We start from the raw sequence: 26,483 nt of genomic DNA, 5'->3' as shown, positions 1-26,483 counted from the left end.
GTGTGTGTGAGTGTGAATGAAGAGAGAGAAGTTGTAGATGTGTTGTGAGATGCTGGCCCTCTATCAGGCCTCCTGCCTTGCACAGATAAGACAGGAATGCTGCTTAAAATTAAATCAGGTGAGACGCTCCACCTGGAACCAAAACAAGCTCAGAGGAAAGGACCTGAACACCACCTCTCTGAGTGCTTAGAAACATCCACCCTTTGACTCATGCTTCAATAGACGTACAAGTACTCAGTGGTGGAAGAAGTGCCTTTACTTAGAAAGTAGAAATACTTCACTCTTAGAATACTCCACAACAAGTAAACGTCCTAAAATTAAAGGTAATTATAAGTATAAAGCATTATGAGCCAAGTGTATTTCAATTGACAAAAGTAAAAGATCTAAGTATGCAGAATGGCTCTTTTGATAGTATTCAATTATTGTTTAGTAATAAATCCTTCTGTTTTTATTCCTCACAAATGCATGTAGGGACATTTAGATGTTGTTATTTGACAATTCAGAGCCATTGTATTAACAATTTACTGAAAGTACTGTATCTATCATATATCATGTGCTTTTGATATGTAAAATATAAGTGTTGAATAAATGTGAGTAAAACATAAGAAAAATGCCCTCCAAAATGTAGTTGAGTAGAAGTATTTGTTGAAAACAATGGAAATACTGTTGCAGCTAACCACTTATCAATGGAATTGTTTTGTATCCACTTTAAACCAACATACCTGGTTTCTTCTTTGGTCAAATATTTCATATTCAACGATTTCTAGGTTTGTTGGATTCATGTACTTCAGCAACATGGACATGAGCAACCATAAGCCGAATGGTTGACAATATATCCAATATATATATTTTTCTAAAACCCACTTTAGGCACTTTGAGCAGTTGCTGACCACTGTGGTTAATATGATCTCTAAGCAAACATCTTCAGCATTATGAGATATAGATGGATCCAAGCATAGCTAATGTGCTAAAAAGCATTGTACAGCTGGGGTCTAACTTAATGTAAATGGTAATACCAAGATAAGGAATGCCTCCTTTCATGTGAAGTGCAATGTTCCTAAAACAGGGCTTGGATGACAGCTACTAATTCAGAATAAATGGTAAATGGACTGTATTTGTAAAGTACTTTTCCCCTTAGCACTTTTACACTTATACGTGAGCATTCACCAACTCACACACATTCAAAAAGAAGCAAAGATTGCCAAACAAGGTACCACCTGCTCAGGGAAACCAACATTCTCACACTGTTGGACATGCTATCGGGAAAAATGTAGAGTTGAGTATCCTGCCCAAGGTCACAATTACCGCAAGGGTTTCCAAGGGCACCTTCCAATTGGTCGACTCTACCCCCAGAAGTGTCCTCCCCATCCTCCCAGACAGAGGATGGGGCAGTGCATTTTTTAATTCCTAAGACGTATACAAATATACAGCCCTAGGTCCCTTCACACATCAAAGGGTATGTAGAGCAGCCTGTATATAGCCTGTAGGCAATGACCAGGGCAAAGAGAGCAAAGAACACTCAGTTCTGTTTCTAACAAATAAAACTGTGCAGAGTAATACATAAAGTCAAACCCCATGAGTGAATCAGCATCTTTGGTGCCATGTTCCTGCCAACTTAAAGGAACAAAAAATGGGATGTTGTCTTTAGAGTGACTGTACCTGGGCATCAGGAAGCGAGATGTCCATGATGAGTGGTTGTCCGTGAGGCTCCCCGTTCACCAGCCTGGAGTAGACCAGCTGGTAGCCTCTGATCTGGCCGTGCTGCTTCACAGACAGGGGGGACTTCCAGGTCACTCTGATGGCGGTTGAGTTGAGGGCATCTGCCTCAACCTTCCTGGGGGGAGCTCCAGGCACTGCAGCACAGCACAGCACACAACTTCAACTTAACAGTCTTCAGGGAACGATGAAAGTTTAGTATCTACTTTTAACTTTTGGTTACAACTCTCATTCATTTATAGTTGGTTGTCCAAGTGAATACTCCAAAACATGTTTTTACAAGGATGTCCAAAGTGTTGTGCCCTGATTATGATCTTATTTACTATCTGTTTGATAATTGAATGACGGTTGAAACCTGTGTTTCATAGAGAAATAGCTTACACAACAGTTTCTTATAATGTGATAATAGCATTATAGAATAACTATGGAGAAGAACATGTCAGTTGTTTGAAGATCCTTTTTTTATCCTCCTACATAGAAAACATATGTAAGAGTGGTGTGGTCCTTTGTTTCACGCATATATCATTCAATCCAACTACTTGCTGCTATGAACCACTCTGTCTCTCCATCCAGAATAAAGTTAACCAGGTATTTAAAACATTGATGGTAATCCTGGAGAAAACATGTCTCCCTGGAAACATAAAGTATGTAGTAGTGTACACAATTGTGCATGTAAAGGTAATGTGTATGTGAAAGAGGTGTGGACCGTTTTCAAGTTGTGGTTAGCTTTCGCTCATATTCTCCTGAAGCGATGAGATAGGAACAGCCCTGGAGGAGTTAGAAGGTAATATGAAGGTTGCTAGCTATCTTTGCAGGTTATACACATCAAAGCTTGTCACATGTTGCCACAAGAGGATACTGGGAGAAGGGGTTATCCTTCTTCATAGAATATTGGAAATGAGCTCATGAAGATTCCTCTGTATTGCTTGGTCAGCTTCAGAGGGAGGCGCAAACGAATATAAATTTGACTTCAATAAAAAGGAGGAGATTAGGTTGTGCCAAGATTAATAGAAGTCAAGACAGACAAGAAGACCAAAGCAAGAGTTAGAGGTTAAAATGCACTGCACCAAGAGATAAAGACATGGGGAGAAAAGTGTTACAACAGCTCAGCCAGCTCAGCAGGCAAAGGAAAGCTCTGGAACACTGTGTCAGCACTTTGTGCTTTGGACTAATTACAATCGCTTAACCTCAAATAGTAGGAGCAAGCTTCCACAATCAAGCTCAAGGCTTTGGAGGAAAAACGTCAATACATTTCTGTTATACAAACACAAATCCTGTGAAGTGTGAAAGAAGAACAAAATAACTGAGTAAAAACAGCAGACTAAACACATCTTTGAAGTCAGTAGTAACCAGGAAATATAAGCAGCTCCTGGGTGTTCTGTGCTGCTGTAGCCACATTGCTAATTCAATAACAGACTACTAGAGGCTAACGCTAACCGAAGCCCTAACCCTGCTTTACAAATACAAAGCCACATCCTGTATGGTGTGGAAGAACAACAAAACAGTTGTCTAACTTTAGACTAAACTAATCTTTGAATACAGTATAGCAACAAGTAAATAAAAACTGCTTCTAGGGGTTCTTTACATTTTGCTAGTTCCATAACAAATGACTAACGCTAACCCTAAACCTGATTTTAGAAGGATCATCTATTTTTTCTGTTTACAACCCCTAACCATTACCCAATTTGGTGATTTTACCACTTTCTGTACGAATTACACGAGAATTATCAAAATTTTGCTATAATGGGTGTCGATGACAGCAAGAGGCTGTAAGATGATGTATGTCCCAGAGAGCGAAATGAGAATGTGTAAAGATATTGTCAGCACAGAGCTGAAAGGAGAACTTATGGGCAGAGCACAGAAAAAAGCTGCTACAGTTAGTGGGGAGAACGGACAGATGCTGGAAAAAGCCAGTCAGTGATCAGAGCTCAAAGTCAAACGGGGTGCAGAGAGATGAAAAGAGTGAGAGATTACAATTCAGTAGGTGTGCAGAAAAGGCTGTGAAAGGGAATAAAGATGGAGAGAGGAGGACATCAGGTGGAGAGGCTTAGTGCTTTGGATTGAGGAAGGAAACCGTTCTCCTATCACTGTTCACATCTGTTTTTATAATACGCAAATTCTGAGGTCAAGTCATAAGGCAGTGAACAAAGAAAGGGTGATGTCATACATGAGTTTTTGCAGGTAACCTAATGTAGATTAAGGGTAAAACAGGTAACTGAAACGCAGTTGGGTCAATTTCATTAAAATGAGAGTTATTATAAAAAAGGGATGAATTTGGGTTGTAAAAATGTAGAGAGGAGTCTCAACATTTTTAGGCGAACAAATGAAAGCCACTAGACGTGCAATGCCATTTTGGAAACATTATTTGAATTGCATACCTTTATGTTTGTGGTTATATGTATGAATAGCTCAACATTTGGGAAATACAACTTAGCTTTTCTTTTTAAATTGGAGATGGGAAAATATTTATCAATATCATGAGACGTGTGTTTACATTGATTGGGGTCAGGAAAAGGTTAGTCTCACTGAATCAAGAGCCTGGATGCATCAGGAAATAGCTAGCCTGGCACTGTCTTAAGAAACAATAATACACCTGGCAGCAGCTAAATCTAACTAATTAAATAGGAATCATAAAAAAACACAGATTCTTTCAAATAAAATAGAAAAAGAATTGATAAAATATGTAAATTACAGTGTTTTTACGCAGGGTTTCTCACAAAAACGTATGTCTTTGAGCTCCAAAATAATTTTTGAATGCATTTGAAATGCAATAATATCCCTGTGAACTTGCAAGCAGGCTTCTTCTCTACTTTGGCAATCACCACTGACTTCCACAGTGCCTCGGAGTGGGGAAGGAAACTATAGGTTACTTACGTAACCCCAGTTCTCAGAGTAACATTAAGTGAGATGTCTCACTATGGGATGCGCCTCAACGCGTATGCAAACAGAAGCATCAATCTCATTACGGCAATCCCGATTGGCTGGTGATCTTGACGTCTACGTCAGGGAATCCACCCACCCTTTAAGTAGCTTGCGCTACGTCGCAGCGTCATTCAAAATAAGCACCTCTTCTCGCTTTGCCTTAGCAAGAAGGGCCGTCTGGTGAGACATCTCACTTCATGTTACTCTGAGAACTGGGGTTACGTAAGTAACCTATAGTTCTCATTCATAACACTCCATTCGATGTCTCACTATGGGATATTGAAACTCCCGTATTGCTAGACATGCTTATCTCGAAAATCACCAAAACAACCAGAACTTAAAAGGTAGAACCCTGTCCCAACACGGGGCCCAGCACTGCGCGGGCCACACTTGGAGCAGAGACATCTAGCCTGTAAAAGTGGACAAAAGTGAGCGGTGAGGACCAGCTCGCTGCTGCACAAATGTCTTGGATGGAAACACCCTTGAACAAAGCCCAGGATCTAGCTAGTCCACGAGTAGAATGAGCACGCATGCCTGTTGGTGCCTGCAAACCCTGACTCGTATAAGCCAGAGCAATCGCTTCCACAATCCAGTGGGAGAGCCGTTGCCTGGTAACAGGCTTGCCTTTATGAGGGTTAGCCCAGGATACAAAGAGTTGGTCATTGCATCGAAACTCTTTTGACCTGTCCATATAGGTGCGTAAAGCACGGACTGGGCACAGCAAATTCGGCCGCTGTTCCTCAGAGGAACACAGTGGCGGAGGAAATGCCTCAATGTCAATGGGGGTACATGAGCCAACCACCTTAGGTACAAAGGCAGGGTTGGGCTTCAGCAACACTCTCGTTTGCCCCGGGGCAAACTGAGTGCATGAAGGATGTACAGAGAGCGCATGAATGTCACTGACTTGCTTGGCAGGTGTCAGAGCCAGTAAAAACACTGTCTTCAGTGACAGGTGTTTCATGTCAGCTTCTTCCAGGGGTTCAAATGGAGGTTGAGTGAGCCCATCTGAAACCACTACCAAGTCCCATAAGGGCACCAGTGACCTGGAAACAGGGAGGAGCCTGCGAGCCCCTTTCATAAAACGACAGACCAAGGGATGGTGGCTAGCCATCTTTCCCTCAAAGCCCACATGGCATGCGGCAATAGCAGCCAGGTACACTTTAATCGTAGAGAAAGCTCTGTGTTTATCAATCAGGTCCTGTAGAAATGATAGAATCACACCGACAGGACATTGAAAAGAGCTGTGTCCCTTTTGAAGGCAGGGACCTGGTGGAGGAAGCTCTTGCACTCTGAATAGTGTTTATCACCTTCTGAGGGAGTCCCACTGTATTCAGGTTATACCACTCACGGGCCAGGCCCATAGTGCCAAGCGCTCTGGGTGTGGGTGAAAAATCGTCCCCCCCGCCTGAGACAGTATGTCCCTGCTTAGCGGGAGCTGCCACGGCTGCCCGCACAGCAGCTGATATATCTCCGCCAGCCAGTACATTGCAGGCCAGTGTGGAGCTATTAGGATCAGTGTGTGGCGTTGTTTTCTCACTCTGGCCAGAGTTGGGGGTATCAGAGCCAGAGGTGGGAACGCGTACAGAAGGACTGGAGGCCAAACGTGCGCGAGCGCGTCCACGCCTAACGGTGCGTTTAAATGAACAGCTGACATTGAGGGTTTTCTTTTGATGCGAACAGATCCACCGCGGCCCGGCCGTAACGCAACCACAGCTGACTCACAATTATTGGATGTAGAGTCCAGTCTGCATATAGTGGTGCACCTCTGGACAGCAGATCTGCCCCGAGGTTCATCACTCCTGGTACGTGCGTCGCTCTCAGAGATAGGAGACGTCCGCAGCTCCATAAGATCAGTTTGCGTGCCAGCATGTGTAACTGGAGAGAACGCAAACCTCCTTGGCGGTTTATATACGATATTGTGGTCGTGTTGTCTGTCCTCACGAGGACATGATGTCCTCTGAGAAAAGGCAGAAAGCGTTTCAGGGTGAGGAACACCGCTAAAAGCTCCAGATAATTTATGTGTGACTGTTGGAGGTCTCTGCTCCAGAGACCCCTCACAGGTCGACCTTCGTATATACCCCCCCAGCCCATCAGACATGCGTCTGTGGTGACCACCTTCCGTGATAGGACAGCACCCATAGGCACGCCTCTTACTAGTCGGGTGCAGCCAGTGGCGCAGTGCCATTACGCATTTCATAGTGACCATCACTCTCCGCGCGCCATGACGCACGGGGTCCAGTCTGAGGGCAGCTACCCAGCGCTGAAACTCCCTCATGTGTAAAAGTCCCAGTCGTACCACCAGGATGGCTGATGCCATGAGCCCCAGTAACCGCAGACATGATCTGAAGAGAACATATGGCTGGAAATGAGCGAGGCAAGCCCTGAAGGCTTTCACTCTCTCTGCTGACAGGCGGGCTGTAAAGGGCACCGAATTCAGGCGTAGGCCCAGGAAGAGTACAGTCTGGGCTGGGGAGAACATGCTCTTTTCTGTGTTTATTACGAAACCCAGGTCGAGCAGGTTTTTTACGAGGACATTCGTCTGCGTAATAGCCTCTTGCTCCGACTGTGCGAGAAGGAGCCAATCGTCCAGATAAGTTGCCAGGCGAATACCCTGTCGTCTTAACGGGGCTATCGCGGCTTCCGTACACCGTACAAACACTCGTGGGCTAAGAGACAGACCGAAGGGAAGTACTCTGTACTCGTAACAGACACCCTGAAAGGCGAATCTCAGATATTTCCTGTGTGGATAATATACTGGGATGTGGAAATACACGTCTTTCAGGTCGACTGATGTGAACCAATCGTTTTGGCGCATGAGACGCAACAGAGATTTGTGAGTGAGCATTCTGAATTTGTATCTTTTGAGATATTTGTTCAGAGCCCTCAAATCTAGTATAGGCCGAATTCCCTTCCCTCCCCGTTTGGGAACGTGGAAATACTTGGAATAAAGTATTGGTACTGGTGCCTTCTGAGAGAGGCACCAGCCACTCTTAGAAGGGGGATAGACGTCAGACTGTTTATTGTTTTTATTGTTTTTCTTTTCATTTTTATTGACTGCGCCCTTGGCTTTAAGCCTGGAAACGACAGTGGAAAATGATTTATTAAGAAACAATAGTGATGACATGTGTTTGTGTGACTTAAACGAGCAGCGGAGCTTGCTGTCTTTGATTTTAAGTCCATTTCCCTCAAGGCGCGAACTTGAGGATGACGTTCTGACATCACTGGAAGCGGCGGGAAGATGGGGGCAAGGTTGCACCCTGGAAACACATGAGCATCTAACACTGGAACGTCTTCTGGAGCTGGAGAACAGGGAACTTCCAGCTCTTTTATCGAGGAGAGGCGAGGAGGCTGTCAGGCCGCTCTTTTCTTCTTCCTCGTCTGGTGGCTGAAAGTCTGGACCGGCTGTGCCTGAGCGGCTGCTGCCGGAACAGGAGACTTTCTTGGCCAGCTCCTGTCTGGGCTGGAGACCCGGGGTGGGCTGTGGCCTCTGTTGTTTCAGAATCTTGAAACGGGCAGGACGTGAGGCAGCCTGAGCGAAGGACTGCCGCGGGGCCGTTGAAGGCGGCGGCTGGACCCTTTGGGGAAGACAAAACTGGAGAGCCTCATCCTCCTTCTTTTTGGATTCACACCGCTGCTGCATCGAAGCTAGAGAGGAGCCAAATATGCCCTCGGGAACAATAGGCATGTCCAAGACGTCCTCTTTTTCCCGGTCTGGAAGGTTCGTCAGGTTAAGCCACCCGGCTCTCTCCTGTACCACCATTATCCCGAGTGCTTTGTCCGTGGCTTGGATTGCACAGCGCTGCACACGGAGGCAAATGTCCGTGATCGCTGCGATTTCGTCCCACATGGCAGGCTCAGGTTTGTTCGTCATGTCCTCGGAGAGCTCCGCCTGGTAGGCGGTCAGCAGCGAGGAGACGTTGAGCGCCCTGGCGGACAAAGCTGTGACTTTATAGGCTCGTTCGGTCATTGCTGACTGGAAGCGGTCTGCCTTTGACCGGTAGCTTGGGGTTCCTGCTCGGTGCCGAAGCCAGCCGCGGTTGGAGGTGGGCTGCCACCAGCGGCTCCTTGGGCGGCATGCGGTGCAGGCCGAGCTTCTCCATGCCGTCACAGTCCAAAGAGGAGGCACCCTGGATTGGGGCCTTGTTGCTGAAAGGGCGGTCTCTCCACGAGACCGACACCTCGTCCAGCATCTCTGGAAAGACTGGGAGAAGCTGCCTCTTCATCCTCGCTGCTTGGGGCAAGTTCTTCTCCTCATAGCGAGATCTGGAGGTCTCCTTGGCCACTTCAGGCCAGGGGATGTCCAGCCTGGATGCAGCGCGTTGGCACATGGCCTGCAAGTCCATACTGAGGCAGGGCGAAGCTGGTGTGCTTTCGCCCGGGGGAGCGGACATCGCCTCCGGCTTGGCAGCCTGGGTAGATGAAACTAAGATGTCATCTTCGTGCTCATCCGAGTCGGATAAGAGGAACTCAGAGGCATCCTCTTCATCCTTCTCCATATAATCCAGCTCTAGGACATCCTCCGCGGGTGGAACCACGGTGAGGTCCAGTTGGGAGCCCCAGCTTGACACAGCGCGAAGCTCCGCTCTCGCGGCTCTTGCCGCCACCGGGCCCCAGCCTGACACGGCGCGGGGCTCCGATTCCGCGGCTACCGCCGTTGTTGAGCCCCAGCCTGACGCAGCACGGGGCTCAATCTCCGCGGCGGTCGCCACCATGTCCCGATTGCCGGCCGGCGAATCAACGGACATGAAGGGGTCCTGTCCCGACAGGCTAGCTTGGCGCGCTAGCCGTCGGCGGAGGCTCTTGATGGTGAAGCGGGCACAATGCCCGCACAAACCGGGGGTATCGATAGCTTCCTGGGCATGTTCCAGCCCAAGGCAGGACAAGCAGACCTGGTGTGAGTCCGTGCCCGAGATCTTGAACCCGCAGCCGCAGAGCCGAGCCTCCGAGCCTCCGACTCCTCTGGTGTGAGGGAGAGAAGGGTCCATCCTCGTTTTCCGGGGTGTCGGCGCGGAGGGACAAGCTAGTAACAGGTATGTTACCGAAAATATCCAACCTTATCGTTATTCCGAAAGGAAAAAACGACGGGGTAGATTTTTCTTTAAAAAATATTAACTGGTGTGTTAATATCTTTCTTATCTCCGTCTCCTCTGGTGTGAGGGAGAGAAGAGTCCGTCCTCGCTCGCCGTGGTGTCGGCGCGGAGGGATAAACTAGCAACAGGTATGTTACTGTTTGAAGAAAAAAATCAAACCTTACCGTTAATTCGAAAGAAAAAACGGCGGCGCAGATTACAATGTTAACTGGTGTGTTAATATTTGTTCAATTCTTCTGCAAAGCAAAAAAGTAACCGGCAAGCGCCCGTCGACCGAATGTTAGCTTGGGTTCAGTCTGTGGACCGTTAAGCTAGCCCGGCTACTGATATTCGAGATGTGCTCTGAAGCGAGAAGAGGTGTTTGAATGACGCTGCGTTGTAGCGCAAGCTACTTAACGGGTGGGTGGATTCCCTGACGTAGACGTCAAGATCACCAGCCAATCAGGATTGGCGTAATGAGATTGATGCTTCTGTTTGCATACGCGTTGAGGCGCATCCCATAGTGAGACATCGAACGGAGTGTTATGAATGAGAACTCTATTTATATCTGTCTCTGTGATCATATCATTGAATGATCAACTCAGCACCGCTCGGAAAAACACTATTAACTAATTCAGATAGTATCAATCATTCCAACAAATCAATAAACAGAGAGCAGACACGTCACAACAGTACACACCACTCTCTGTACTTTTTAATCTCATAATTGCCTTTGAGTCACAGACATTACATTACATGTCACTTGTTAGATGCTTTTATCCAAAGCGACTTACATACTCAATATTGTGGGCAATCCCCACAGGAGCAATTTGGGGTGAAATGTCTTGCCCAGGGACACAACGACAAGCTGACTGCAGCGGGGTTAGAACCTGTGACCCCCTGATCCGAACACCAACGCACGAGTCCACTGCGCCACATCCTCCCAATTCAAACACAATAAGAGCAAGAGGCCATAAAATAAATCCAGACATTGGTGGACTGATATGATTAAGAGGATATTAAGGGAAGGAGTCGGGAAGATGTCAAAGGAAGAGCTGGAGTTCATTTGTCAAAGAGACCTCAGCTGGTCCGGACAGTGAGCTTCAACAGAGGGCAGCTTTCACATTATACTTTCTAGACCTCCCAACTTGTTCTAGTCTATTTGCCAGCTCATAGAGTCCTATTGTGAACCCGGATATGTTGAGTACCCCGATGTTTAATGTTAGAAATGGATCGGCTGACTTGCATATGTTGGGCAATTTGCACTTTTATCATAAGTGGCATCAATTAGTATTAATTAGCAATATAGCCTATGCATAAAATAGTAAAAAAAATGGCTTGGCCGATTGGGACAAGTTTGGAGGTTACTGAGGATGTTGAATCAATTTCAGACATGTTCCGGATCAAGAATGGCAGTTTTTAACCAGAAACTGACCATATGTGTACTCCCCGTGAGCTGATTGTGATGACATTTAGGGTCGATTTTAAAGTTCAAGGGGACTCAAAACTGCAATTTTTGAGTATAAAATGGAGACAAATGGTTTCAACATCCTCAATATATACTTAGATTTTGTCTAGTGGCTCCGGAAAAGAGCAAATTACTCTCATTGGTCATGATGTGGCCAATTGTGCGCTCACAAAAAGGTGAATGAAAGGATTTGTTGAAAGGTGTCATATATCTGTGTTCGTTGGGCTTCTAATTGTCTCCAGCAGTGACAGTTTTACAGTTTTACGCTATAAAATAATTTACTGATAACGATGAAGCCATAGCCCCGCCTCTCCTGCTCACTGCTGTAGCATGGTCAGTAGCTACTGCAGGAGCTAGTGCTAATGTTAGTGCAACATCTACAGCTCCTCTACCACAACCATCAGCAACAAGTGGACATGGAGAACTACATGAACTACATGTTGCTAAATCCACCACGGAGAATAAACAGAAGGGCAACCAGGCAACCATGCTCGGGGGGGTCTTCTTCGCTACTTTTGGTGTATTTTGTGGCGGAAGTAAAGCGCCACTTACAGGCCTGGCAGCGTCTCCAGCGGTCTTGTGTGAAGGGACACGTTTATTGAGCCGTATCCGTGTGAACGGAATACTTTTTTGATATAGAATCGGTTCGTTTGCGTTCCCATGTAAATGGGGCCTGAGTCTCGGTGGCCATTCAGACCAACTGTCTGACTTAGAACAGAGAAAAGGCATGTCATGTTAACACTTAGGCAACTCTCCAGACAGGAGAGAGGGGAAGGCCCGGCGGCACAGAGAGGCAAGCAGAAGATAACAGCAGCAAAGTCTCAAAAAGCAGACTGACAAACTAGAACTGTGAGGAGTAGAGATTAGAGTATAGCAAGAAAACAAACCGGCCATACAATTTGATTTTGGAAAGGTCAAGGTCAACATTTAATTACATTTTTTTATTAAATGTTGGTAGCTGAAACTACATTTTTAGGGCTTTGGTAGCATAGATGTGGTACAGATCCTCTATATTAACCTCTTTTCCCTTCACAACACAACTTCCTGCAATTGCACTGAATGTTACTTGAGGTAAATTGCGTGCTAAATATTAATCTAATAGGAATTTAATACGTTTTTAATTCCCAGAGATAATTTGTAAATGTAGGTACCTTAAATATTCTTAATTTATTAGAATTTACACATCCGAAAATGTTCCCTTGGAATAAATTGAATACTAGATTAACAATTTCAATTACCAAGGAAAAGCTTCAGATATCAACGTTCTTATTAATTTAGTCTAAACTTAATTATATAAACCAAATCTTTCCCACTTAAGAACAATATGTTTCATTGTCTTAATCAGACAGGCTGCGAGAGAGGACATATTGCAGAACCTGCTTTATATTTTTTGTAATATTTCAGTTGGTTAGTTGTTTAGAGATGCATGTTCCAACCATTATACCAGAGAGGGTGAAGGGTCTTGGGGCCTTAGGGAGTTGGATACTTCACGGCAATGTCTATAAACTTATTTATTTTTCTTAAGGAAAAGTATTTGTATCCTGATTTGCCTTTTACAGTGTCCCAAATTTAGTGAGAGTTTGTGAGACTTTGCTGCAAGAGAGGAGCAGATAGTGTATTGGAGAGGTTTGTGTCTACTCTACGACCTCATCTACATACCATCTTCCATGGTTCTGATGCGGGCAGCGGAGCTCTCCGGGCCGGGCCCAGCGTCAGTGTGAGCCCTCAGCCACACCAAATACTCAGTCCACTTCAGCAGGTCCTCCAGCAGGTGGCTGGTGACATCAGCACCGATCCATGACACCTGGTGGAGGCTCAGGTCCTCCCCTGTCAGAGCCTGGTAGCTCAGGGAGTACCTCACTATCTCCCCGTGTTGTCTGTCTGTGGGCGGAGCCACCCAACTCACCTTGATGCTGGTGGAGCTGAGGCTGAGCAAGCGTACCTCCTGGGGGGGGGCTGAGGGGGCTGATTGGAGGGAGGAGGGTGATGGTCAAACAGGGTGGATAATGGAAGACAGAACAACTGACCTTCTGGACTGCAGAGATAATGTGGTTATATGTTACAGAAATAGAGGCGATTTCTCAACCATTGGTTCATATCCTTTCAATTTATTTTACCATTATGTTTTAGAGAAAACTGCAGTGAATTGTTGAAATTTGAATCATAAAATATGACTGAAATTTGACTAAAATTGAAGTTTATCATATGCAATTAAACTATAAATTTAACTTGGATTCAAGAGTTAGAAAAGAAGATTAAATTGATATTAAACAAAGTTCCTTCAATATTGTAATTTAAGCAGCATCACCTTTTCAACAAACCAAATTGATAATACGTCATCTAATCGAGCTTGGTTGAAACCAGATGTTTCATTTATACGATTTCTCTTAATGAGGTGAATTCTTGTCATAAAATGAACCCAATAATGCACAACAAATATCTGGTTTTGTGATTTGAAGCTTTTGTTTTCATCGTCTTCTACAAAACATCTTCACAGTCCAGAGGGCATGACAAAAACACGGGTATCACTTCACAATGATGCACACAACACAGACATATAAGCATAACAGCGTGAAGACACACCAACAGCACAGTAATACAAGGACACTGTAGATGAATGCATGTGTGCACAATGATAAACATGCATATATTTCAACCAAATACAAAAGCAAAGCAACAGTAGGGATGAATGTGGGGCTGGTGGGAGGGATAACACAGGGACTCTTCTGCTGCCTCTGTGGCTGCTGAACAGTGTTGGACGCTGCCTTGTTCTAACAGCTGTCAATCCCTCAAACATACATAAACGTTTGCATGTGCTGAATAAAGACGCAAATGAACAGAGTTTTAAAAATTACCATTAGTAAAAATAAACAAGACTGCCTCATGATGTCACAAAAAGGTCTGTACCACACCAAAGCAAAACATTTTAAGCAAATATCTCTTTTAGAGTTTGGCGGAAACTGATAGGATGATACGATTGAATTTTCCAATCCAGAAAACTGTGATTATGGACAGAATTGGGCATTGTTATAATGAAACGTAGCACAAGTTCTTTCAGGAAGACTGTCTCGTACACCCTGATTCACAAATTCTCTCTCTCTCTCACTCGCCCTTTCTTTCCATAAGCATGGGCGTATAACTCCCTCAGCTAAACCAATCAGATCAGTCCCATCTCCCACAAGCCAATCAAAGCGCATCCTGCAAACTTTTAAATCTGCTCTCTTCTCCCCTGTCAGCTGTCATTTCAGGCAACTCGATGCAGCCCTCCCCCCTTTTCGCCTCCAGTTCATCAGATCCAGGGCCCAGTCAAGCGCCCTTCATCACTCTGGATCATCATCACTCCGTCCAGCTCCTCACCACCACCAGTGTTTCGAGGTTTCACCTTCCCTTGTCGGCCTCCCCCCCTAAATACTTCACAGCATGGTGGGGTCTAATCGCCAAAGTTGAAAATGTCTTGCCCTTTGCACATACGGCAATAAATATATTTATCGCAACAACAACTGGAAATCTCTCCTGATTTAAATAAGAATATATAGGAAGTAGTTCAACCAAAGACTGATGTTCCTTTCCAACATATTTCATTTTAATTGGTGGTATCAATGTTAATCACAGTAATAATCATAATCTTGACAAATCCTCAAGTTTAAAATACTACTACTAAAGTAGGTTTTTTCCTCCAATTATAACATGATTTCGGAATTATTGGCATGGAGTCGGACAATTTTCTAACACTTCCAACATTTAAAATGAAAATGCCTGTGTGTGTGTTATCTCACCTTAACAACAGTAACGTGTTGTATTGTGACAGTTGCCTGCCGTTGCTTGAAACAAAACAGGAGCTCATGAGATCATTTATTTGTGTTTATATCCTCTGATGTCAATTTATAGAATTATAATGTGACAGGTTCCAGATATAAACAAGCAGTAAGTGACAGTAAAGTTCAGGGTCAAGTTCCCTGCCACGATGGGTTTGGCTCCCAGACGATGACCTAAAATCAAAGTGTTTTGTTTGTAGTGTGACTGTCGGTGCTGGGATTTCACTCCTGACAGGTAAAACTAGAGTAAAGGCTTAGATTCCTTCTGGGAGCTGCCATAAATACCGCAGGGTCATATCCCAGCACGCTATGAGGTAGGGATCCGATGTGAGATATGTCATGAAGAATTAAAAGTATGTAAGAGTATTAGTGTCAGTGTGTAAACAGTGATCGAATTCCTGCACAGTCGGCGCACTTCACATGACAAATTATCGTTTTGAAGCAACATGGCGGTCATGATAAAAGCTTTCTCTCTGTGAAGCCATCTGTTTGTGTTTTCTAGGTCTTACATCATAATATGCTGCATGTATCCACCCAGTGGCTTTATTAGACAATTTGTCCAAATGTGCAATGTGCAACGCCTGGTGATTTGTTATTCTAAGGCAACAGAAAACTGAAACAAATATAAATCTATCAAGCAATACTAGTGTGTATGAGTGATACAGTACTTCGGGTGAAATAATGGACTTATAGCCTGACAGAAAGACTCTTCAAAATGTCCTTTTCTTCTATTGGCTTGGTGCTTGAACTTTGTAATTGAGTTGCATGTTCAGCAAAATCAAGCATGACTGACACATGGAAAAAAAGTCTTTACATAATTAATACTTAACTTGTAATTACTTGAAAGGGCCTTTTCACAGCCCGTCTTGTGCTGGTTTATGAGAGGAGGTTCTGCTTTATTCAGGTGGGAGTCGGTGTGACAAAGCTCTGGACAAAAGCTAATCTCTACTTACACCTTTTTTAGAAGGATGACATGGAACAATGACAGGAAGAGTCCCAAAATCTCTAATGTGTCTTTCAAATATGTCCATGTATACATTTAGATTCATTGCATTCAATATTCTGTTCTGTCAATGCTGATTGAGTAGCTCTCCATTACAGTTACTTCTCTGGTTCCAACCCCAACAAAGTATTTAAATGCATGTTTTCATATGATTCTTATGTATTCAAAAGTAGACATACAGTACGTTGCTAATGTAATCAATCCATAACTATATACAGGTAACACATGCTGGAAAAAACAATGAAATAACATTAAAGGGGCCCAACTAAGCGCAAGTGTTACGTAGTGATGTCATTATGTTACGCAACTACACATAGGAGTCCAATAGAGGCGTTCAAGTTTACATTTCCTCCCAGGACTTGAGAAGTTAAATGTTTATAGCGTTCTTCTAATAACACCCATTGACTTCTTGCTTTTTCACAGAATGTCTTGTCCATATGCACCCTGTGGATTCGGAGAAAACTGGCACCAATGACGACTAAGGGCTTTGTTTTTGTAGCTCAAGCGCCAGGGGGATTGATATGATTTGATCTAGCAATTCACTTTTTATTCTACTCTGCTATTTGACTTGTAAAAGACAAAAGGTATTAGAATAAAAACAAAAACTCCACTTACACTTCACAGTTTCAAATGGTACATGTTTTCCCCATCACATCAGTAAATGTAGGGCTGGATTGAACTTTTTGGACAGTCACCGAGAAGGAAAATCTTTCACTTAAATGCTGACCTTTCATGTTTTACCTTTGCAGTTGAACTCATACATGGTAGAGTCAGATGCTGCTTCACACACTACAGTCCAACATCACTTACCTGTCAGTGGATATGACTTTGCGTTGACAGCTCATAGTTCATTTGTAATTAGTTGATAGTTGGATCATAGAATGTACCAAAATGTAAAGGCAACAGTGAGTCATGTTTTATTTTTGACTTACATGTGTGAAGGTGACATTGAAAGGCTTTAGAACTTACTGGATTGGGCGGTCCGGGCCTCAATGGGCTGAGTAAACACTCCTAAACCCATCACAGACTTTGCTGCCAGGGAGAACATGTAGAGTGTGTCTGGCTTCAGACCTTCCACTGCATAGGAGCCGGCTGGGCCAAAGGTGGCATGACGCTGTGGAGAAAATTCAACCATGAGATCATTAAGCAACACTATATACACAAGTGACCCCCAACCCTTTTAATTATCGGATGTTGACAGTTTTTGTTATTTGTGACCATTGTCATAATTGTGATTAGTATTATTATCTGGGTTTTTATTTAACAATCCCTGAATTCAGTATGAAGTGAACACAATCAAAATACCAAAAATCCTATCATGTGCTTTCTTAAAAATAAGTCAGAGGAGAGAAGGCACTGATGCTTGTAGTAAAATAAGGATGTTGTCTTGTCTTGGAGATAAAGATACAATTCTCAATCACGACACACACAATGAGATCGGTAGTGCTAAATTGACTCCCTTTATCTAGTTCCGTTAGGACACTAGACGGTAAGGAAGGTGGACCCATGACCAACTACATGCAGTTTCAGCTTTGATTTTGACTCTCTGAATCTGGGTTGCCATGGGGGCACGGCCATATTATAAGATCATTTAGAGTATACTGTAGCTGTATAGAGAGGCTGAGGCTGCTGCTGAATTAGCCGAGCAAATAATATTGCCAGGCCTTAAGAGTTAGTGCATCCTGATGTAGGTAGAGTATGTAGGTATTGCAGGGAGCAAGTTAAAGTTATAGAATGTAATGAGGAATTCATTATATTGACTACATTTACCAGTACTTGTTGCTACTGTACATAAAAAGGGAAATCTTTCCTATAATCATTCACAAGGACACAAGTTGTAACAACCAATGAAAAAGGAGCAAAAAGGTGTGTCGTCAAATATACAACAAAATAATGCGTTATGACAAATAGCAATATAATAAATAAAATAAATGTAAATCCTCTGTGAAACGTATAATTTAATAATAATAATAACAATAATTCAAAGAATAACAATAATCACAGACTTAAAATGCATCCATTTCTTTAAGCGTAAAGAGTTTAAAGGTGGTAGTGACCTTGTCCCGAGGGTTGCTCTCCTCCCAGTACAGCAGTTCAAAGCTGATGATTGGCTCCTGGACCGGCCACAGCCAGGACAGCATGATGCGAGAGTCCAGCTCAGCCTCAGCCTCAAAACCAGACGGCTGAGAGGGGACTGGAGGCAGAAACAAAGACATGAAGAGGCTTAAAGATAGGAACTGAGAACGAGACAGTACATGGTGGAGATACACAATCAGACTCAAAGCTAATTTAATTTATACAGCCCAATATCGCAAATTACAAATTTCTCTCAGCGGACATTACAGACTGTACATCCTCTGTCCTTAGGCCCAAACTCCCCAAAAGAATGGTTGTAGGACTAGATGTAAGAACCCTCAGTGAATTTGGAACGAAAAAGGGAGGTCGGCCACAGAAAAATGCCAATACTCATCAGTATTCAGAAGAGAAACTAAGCTGAAGAGGTTTAAAGGATGGAATCACCTTCAAATGCTCTTAGGTGATTTAGATTCATTTTTACTCACAATTGTCAACAGAAGCCCCGAGAGGCAAACATGTTCTTTCTCTCCTGTGCTTCTGAGAAATTAAATTAAAGTTTTGCAATCACTATCCTTAATATTTGTCATCTTTGAAAACAGGTGGAAAATACCTTCGCACAGCCATATTTTAGTGATGTCACTATGTCACAAAAGTAAACATGGACTACAATGGAGGCGTTTTCAGGCAGGGGGGGGGGGGGGGGGGGAGTGTGTTGGAGAGAAAGGGAACTTTGGGATTTTAGCCTTTGCAGACCATTTACAGTACATGCACACAAACCTATAGAATACACTACAGGTAACAGAAAACCCCCAAAAATCATAACAGGCCGCCTTTAATAGAGGATGGATCTACAGCTTCATGATCAGTGTGGATAGCACTTGGCTCTGTTTCAACCTTCCTTTTGTTAAAAAGTGCAAATGCTTGAACACATTTTAGTGTATGAGTTGCTTTTAAAGTTCCCAGAGCTTCTGGTGATATGATGTAATAGACAGTCTCAAAATAGATGGCATGACTTAAGAAAAATGTGACATTAATAACAGTAATGTGATGATAAAACTACGAGGAGAAAACCTCCTTCAGAGTCTGATACAAGTTACTAGACTTTGTTATACGCATTTAAGTCCAAATGATTCATGTCGGCCTACAAGGGTGCTGAACTCTATTCCAAAAATAAATAAAGTGGGTCAGCTGTATTTGGGTGGTTTAATCTCCTCTTGCAGCTCTGTCATTCTTCTTCTAGCCACAGTAAGCTAAGAAAAGCATTGAAAAACAGGCTATCTGCGAATGAAATGTTATTATTATTCCTCTATTTTCAGTTCACTTCAGGATAAAGTGTGTGAAAACTCAATATTACACACACACGCGCACAGAGCTGGAGATTTGGAGGAGTACAGGAAAACTAGATATGAACTCCGGAGAGCTATCAGCAGTGCAAAGCGACAATACAAAGAAGTGGAGGCTGACTTCAGGGGCTGTAACACCGGGAACATGTGGGCGGGACTAAGAACAATGACAGACTACAAAGGAGCAGCGGGGGGGGCTGCGGGAGTCTCTGCGTGCGCATCTGAGGACACTACCTATACTGACTCAGCAATCACTGTAAGTTATATTCTTCTTTAAATAGACTTCTCTGTTTAATTTATTCTACTCTGTATAATTGTTCTGTAGTTATTGTAGCTAAAACGGCGATTTCTGAGAGATTTTAAATCTCAGATCTGCTCAACTCAACCTGTAACACAGGTCTCAGTGGGTCACGCGCCTCAACCCTGCATTACAATAGGCAGGAACACTGCTGTCGCCCACCAGCTGAAGAGAGTTAACTAATTAGAGGGGCGTGCCCCCACAGCTGTGAGAACTCAGCAATCAGGTGTCCATCTTAGGTGGCTCTTTCCTGGAGCGTCAGACAGACGAAGACATTGGAGTCACGAGGGAGGCAAAGAGGAGGCCCTGTGTATCTCCTAATCGATTTAACCGGCCTGCTCTTGTCTATCCCACATGCTCAGCTGAGATCCAACATCTCGTTTCAGGGGGCCTGTGGAACTGCCAGTCAGCTGTTCCTAAGGCTGACTTCATTTCTGGCTATGCTTCCCTGCAGTCTCTGGATTTCCTTGCTCTCACGGAGACCTGGATCACTCCATCCAACACATCCACCCCAGCAGCTCTCTCCACAGCATATTCCTTCTCCCATACACCCAGACCCTCTGGCAGAGGAAGTGGCACTGGTCTCCTGCTCTCTCCCAACTGGAACTTTTCCCTCTTCAAGCTACCTAACTTCACTCCTTCCACCTTTGAATTCCATGCCGTCACAGTAACCCATCCTATACAATTAACCATTGTTGTTCTCTACCGTCCACCAGGCGCCTTGGGGGACTTCTTGGAGGAGTTAGATAATCTCCTCTCACACATCCCTGAAACTGGCCCCCCCCGCTGTACTTCTCGGAGACTTCAACCTCCAGACAGGGAAGATAGACGAACTAACATCTCTTTTAACCACCTTTGCTTTCTCACTGTCTCCATCCCCACCAACTCATAAAGCTTGCAATGTCCTTGATCTCATATTCTCAAGGAACTGCACTACTTCTAACCTCTCTGTAAACCCGCTCCACACATCCGATCACTTCTTCATTTCATTCTCTCTACCCCTTTCCAAACATAACAACCTAATCTCTTCTAATTCTGCACCTGTCCGCCGCAACCTTCGTTCCCTCTCCCCCTCTACCTTTGCCTCATCTGTGCTCTCAGCCCTCCCTTCCACTGATTCGTTCCAACTCCTGCCTCAAAACTCTGCTGCAGAAACTCTTCTCTCTACTCTCTCATCCTCTCTGGACTTTTCTGTCCTCTCACATCTCGGCAAGCTCGTCAGTCCCCTCCTGCTCCCTGGCTAAATGACGCACTGCGTGCTAATAGAACCATCCTTAGGGCAGCAGAGCGGAAATGGTGGAAATCCAAACACCGTGACGACCTCCTAACCTATCAGGCTCTCCTCTCCTCTTTCTCTGCTTCGATCTCTCAGCCAAAAAGCATTTTCTTTCAAGATAAGATCCAATCTTCCTATTCCAATCCCCAAAAACTATTTTCTATCTTCTCCACCCTCTTGGACCCCCCCCCCCCCCCCCTCCTCCCTTCTGTCAAGCGACTTTGTTAACCACTTTGAAAAAAAGGTTGATGATATTCGCTCTTCTTTTTCTGACTCACCTTTACTCACCGCTGGGTCACCAGATCCTCCTTTCACCCACACACTGACTTCCTTCTCCCCTCTCTCTCCAAGTGAGGTTCTTACCCTCGTTACCTCTGCCCGTCCTACCACCTGTCCTCTGGACCCGATCCCCTCAAACCTCCTTCAGACTATCGCTCCTGATATTCTACCATTTCTCACCCATTTCATCAACACTTCTCTAACTTCTGGTCACTTTCCAAACAGTCTCAAGGAGGCAAGAGTAAACCCTCTCCTAAAGAAACCCACTCTCAACCCGTCTGATGTTAAAAACTACAGGCCTGTCTCTCTCCTCCCGTTCCTGTCTAAAACACTTGAACGCGCTGTCTTAAAACAACTCTCCTGTTATCTCCATCAGAAAAACCTTCTGGATCCGCACCAGTCTGGTTTCAAGGCAGGTCACTCAACAGACACTGCTCTCCTTGCTGTCTCTGAGGAACTGTACACTGCTAAAGCAGCCTCCCTCTCCTCTGTCATCATCCTTCTGGACCTGTCTGCTGCATTCGACACGGTGAACCATCAGATCCTCCTTCGCACTCTCCAAGAACTTGGAGTTTCAGGCACTGCACTTTCCCTCCTCACCTCATACCTCAAAGACCGCACCTACAGGGTAACTTGGAGAGGGTCCGAGTCCGACCCTTGTCAATTAACTACAGGGGTCCCTCAGGGCTCTGTTCTTGGTCCCCTCCTCTTCTCCTTGTACACAAACTCGCTCGGGTCTGTCATTAGCCCGTATGGTTTTTCATACCACTGCTACGCTGACGACACCCAACTAATTCTGTCCTTTCCCCGCTCAGAGACCCAGGTCGTCGCACGCATCTCTGCTTGCCTAGCAGACATCTCTCAGTGGATGTCTGCTCATCACCTCAAGCTCAACCTTGACAAGACTGAACTGCTTTTCCTTCCGGGAAAAGATTGTCCCACTCTTGTTCTAACAATCAACATCGGCACCTCTATTGTTTCCCCGACTCAGATTGCAAGGAATCTGGGTGTGATCCTAGATAACAAACTATCCTTCACTGCAAACATCGCTGCTGCAGATACACTCTTTACAACATCAGGAGGATACGTCCCCAGCTGACCCAGAAATCAGCGCAGGTTCTGGTCCAGGCTCTCGTCATCTCACGCCTAGACTACTGCAACTCCCTCCTGGCTGTTCTACCTGCATGTGCCATCCGACCTCTGCAGCTCATCCAGAATGCAGCGGCTCATCTGGTCTTCAACCTTCCTAAATTCTCCCACACCACGCCGCTCCTCCGCTCCCTTCACTGGCTTCCGGTAACTGCTAGAATCCACTTCAAGACGTACCATGCTGCGAATGGATCTGGCCCTTCCTACATCCAGGACATGGTTAAACCGTACACCCCAGCACGTGCACTCCGCTCTGCATCGGCCAAACAGCTCGCTGCACCCGCACTGCGAGGGGGACCCAAGTTCCCATCAGCAAAAACTTGCGGGTTTGCTATCCTTGCTCCAAAATGGTGGAATGAGCTCCCCATTGAAATCAGGACAGCAGATAGCTTGCACATCTTCCGGCACAGACTGAAAACTCATCTCTTTCGACTCCACTTTGAGCGATAGAATTACTAACAAAGCACTTATATACTAATAAAGGGCTGGCTTATCTAAAGCCAGTTGAGTAGCACTTGAAATGTTTGGCTCTATGAAACCTGATGTACTTATATGATTCTGTTTTCTTCAAGGTTGTATCTTCCTGGTCGAATGCACTTATTGTAAGTCGCTTTGGATAAATGCGTCAGCTAAATGCAATGTAATGTAATGCATCTTTTTCTCTGGAGTCTGATGTCGACCTGGCGTGTTCACCTGCGAGGCGAGTTCACGGACTGGGCCCTGCTATTCCAGTCTAGAGATGTCTCGAGACACACCCCGCATCATGCTGTATGCTTTCACACATTCTGCTTCTACATTGAAAAGAGCAGCGCAAAATGCTCGTTATGTGGAAACAATATTGAAGAGAAGGCTCCGTAACACATTACTCTAAGGATCGAGTTCAGACATATAGGCTATCTTGAACACGATCATCAGAGTAAAGTGATCTAATCAATAAATAAAGATTCAGCCGATAACACGAAAGCACATGGCTACTTAACGGTCCCATGTCATGGCCATTTCCACTGATCATAATTCCATTGTTGAGGTCAACTAGAATAGATTTATATTGTGCAATTTTCCAAAATCACTTTGGTTTCTCATACAGCATCTCTGTAAACTACTTGTATTCACTGAATTTCACTCTCTGCCTTTAACGGCTCGTTATAGCTCCAATAGCTCCAGCCCCCACCCTCCCTGTGAGCACAGTGTGCTCTGATTGGTCGGGACGTTGTGAATCGCGCTGAACTCCATGGAGGTGTGGTTTCCTTGTTTAGCGATACACAGCGAAACACATCCAAACTCACCCTGAGCACACACAAAGTCACAGCCGAAGTAAAAACAATAAGTGTGGCTTGATATTGAGTAAGAAAAAGGTTGATAAACGCTGTGAGAATGGGTCTGCAGAGAGAATTTCGCCGCGATCCCAACTGTCTGTCAGCAGCCAGGGAGGAGAGATCAGCAGAGCTGCCTGCACTGAGTGTGTGTGTGAGGAAGTCCGTGGATTGGTCAATTTGGACCAATCAGCGGGGGCTTAACGTAACGGTTCCGCGGACGTAACGTAACGGCTCATCGGATTGGTCCATTTGGTTCCGGGTAATGCATGACATCAAACGGTACACGGAAGAATCAATGGACAGTGACGTATCTCCAACGAGGCGTTTTGGGGAGGTATTTTCTGTGTTAGAGTTTTACTCGCTACAGGGTGTACTTTGAGGGTTTTGACTCTGCAGACCGTTTACATGCATAAAAACCTTCATAACACACAAGGGGACGGGTAATAATCGGAAAAGCATGACATGGGACCTTTAACATGCAGAATGACGTCATTTGGCATGCTAAGTAATGTGTAAAGTAATGTGCTTTCTGGGGCTCAATCTTTATTGGTAAACAAATTTAACCGGTAAAAGTTCCTTCAAAATAAGAGTCCCGATCTTATAAATAATAAAAAGTGCAAAACGAAAACTTTACCATCGGAAGATATTGGCATACAAATATAATCACTTCTCTAAAAGGTAACTCATTTTAAATATAGTTTATTTATGTAATAATAATGATATTAATATTAGTAATAAGCTTTATATTTGTATAGCACCTATTACAAGAATTGTAGCCAAACTCGCTTCACAGCAGTTAAATAGACAGATTAGTATAACATGACAGGATAAAAGCAATGTAGAGGAGCAGCTACGTTTCAACACATATATCCACGAAGGTTAATACATGAAGACTTGTGACTCGGACTTGACTTGGACTCTTCTTTGGTGACTTGGACTCTGACTCGAACACAGGTAATGATGACTCAGACTCTGACTCGACTCGGACACTCCTTGGGTGACTAGGACTCGGACTCGAAGAGTGGTGACTCGAGAGTGACTTGGACTCGTGAATTGGACTCGTGAATTGGTGACTTGACTAGAGGAACACATATGTCAGAATGCTGTTCATTGACTACAGTTCAGCCTTCAACACCATTGTGCCCTCCAAGCTGGTCATCAAGCTCAGAGACCTCGGGCTCAACAGCGCCCTCTGTCACTGGTTCCTGAACTTCCTGACAGGCAGACTCCAGGCAGTGCCGGTGGGAAACATCACATCCTCCACCCTGATCCTCAATACCGGAGCCCTTCAAGGCTGCGTGCTCAGCCCTCTCCTCTACTCCCTGTTCACTCACGACTGCGTGGCCACACACAGCTCCAACACCATGAAGTTTGCTGAAGATACGCCCGTTATCGGCCAGATCACAGACGGCGACGAGACGGCACACAGAGAGGAGGTCGAAAACCTGTTATCTTTGTGCCAGGATAACAATCTCCATCTCAACGTCAGCTAAACAAAGGAGCTGATTGTGGATTACAGGAAGCAGCAGAGAGAGGGACACGCCCCCATCGCCATCTATGGGACTACGGTGGAGAGAGCCAGCAGCTTCAGGTTCCTTGGTCTCCACATCACTGAGGACCTGACATGGACTCTTCTGGGGCTGAACGATTAATCGATTTTAAAATTTGAAATGATGCAATTATTAAATTGCAAAGTGATTTTTTCATCTTGTGTGTCATCTACACCAATCAGAAGTGCTCTGCTCCACATGTACCAGCCATTGTTAACCAATCAGAAGTGGCCCATGATAGAAGGTGATAGACAGATTGATCCAATCACCTGCCAAGTATATTTGAAAGTGCCTGCCCTAGACTCTTCACACTACCACCATCACCAAAAAAGCTTGACAGTGGCTCTTCTTCCTCCGCAGGCTGAGGAGGTTCAAAATGGACTCCAGGATACTCTGCAACTTCTACAGCTGCACCATAAAGAACATCCTGACCTATAGGTGCACCATATAGAGCATCTTGACCTTCTACAGGTGCACCATAGAGAGGATCCTGACTGGCTGCATCACGCCCTGGTACGGCAGCTGCACCACTTTCAATCGTAAGGCTTTACAGAGGGTGGTGAAAACTGCACAGAACATCACTAGGACGGAGCTGCCATCCATGGGGGACCTTTACTCTCAGCGGCTCAGGAAGAAAGCCCTCAGGATTACAAAAGACCCCCATCACCCCAGCCAAAAACTGTTCTGTCTGCTGCCGTCTGGCAGGCGTTACCGCAGCATCCGGACTAAAACCACCAGACGCAGGGACAGCTTCAATAAGGCAATAAGACTGCTAAACACCTGAACTGTTGAAACAACATCCATAACATTCATCTGCTACTTAGAAATGATTTATCTATTTATCTAATATATCATATTCCAATAACTTGCATAGACTCTTATTGCACTATTTCACTTTTTTAAACTATTTTTGTATTTACTATTTACTTGCACTATATTTCTGTTTATCTGTTTTATTGTGTTGCAATGTTGGAGGAGCCTGTGACCTAAGATTTTCATCGTCATAACTATACTGTAGCTATGTTCGTATGACAATAAAAACCTTGAACCTTGAACTGTATGCTCCTCAGCATCCTTGCAGATAATACCCGCTGTGTTCATCTCAGCTGGTAACTGTCAGATGGACTGATGTCTCACATTACACTTCTGCTTTTCTTCATTTTCCAGGTGATGTGGGGGAAATCAGTGTGACCTAATTTATCC

The 26,483-nt window shown here is 44.6% G+C and overlaps 1 protein-coding gene across 37 annotated transcripts in view; it reads right to left on the bottom strand.

Annotated features, from left to right (window-relative positions):
• Nucleotides 1-26,483, bottom strand: part of ptprfa (protein tyrosine phosphatase receptor type Fa) — a 353,673-nt gene that overhangs the window by 88,285 nt on the left and 238,905 nt on the right. For 31 of the 37 annotated variants that reach the window (XM_079641196.1, XM_079641214.1, XM_079641191.1 and 28 more), the window contains 4 exons: nucleotides 18,051-18,187; nucleotides 16,963-17,107; nucleotides 12,835-13,140; nucleotides 1,660-1,853 (listed from right to left, as the gene is read on the bottom strand). In XM_079641196.1, coding sequence (XP_079497322.1) covers nucleotides 1,660-1,853; nucleotides 12,835-13,140; nucleotides 16,963-17,107; nucleotides 18,051-18,187 — 782 coding nt within the window. The remainder of the gene's footprint in view (nucleotides 1-1,659; nucleotides 1,854-12,834; nucleotides 13,141-16,962; nucleotides 17,108-18,050; nucleotides 18,188-26,483) is intronic. The other 6 variants (XM_079641203.1, XM_079641204.1, XM_079641212.1 and 3 more) reach the window with 1 other exon arrangement.

This window comes from Notothenia rossii, assembly GCF_949606895.1.
Source record: "Notothenia rossii genome assembly, chromosome: 1".
Taxonomy (NCBI): Eukaryota; Metazoa; Chordata; class Actinopteri; order Perciformes; family Nototheniidae; genus Notothenia; species Notothenia rossii.
The sequence above is the reverse complement of the archived record's forward strand: the minus strand, read 5'-3'. Positions and strand labels throughout refer to the sequence as shown.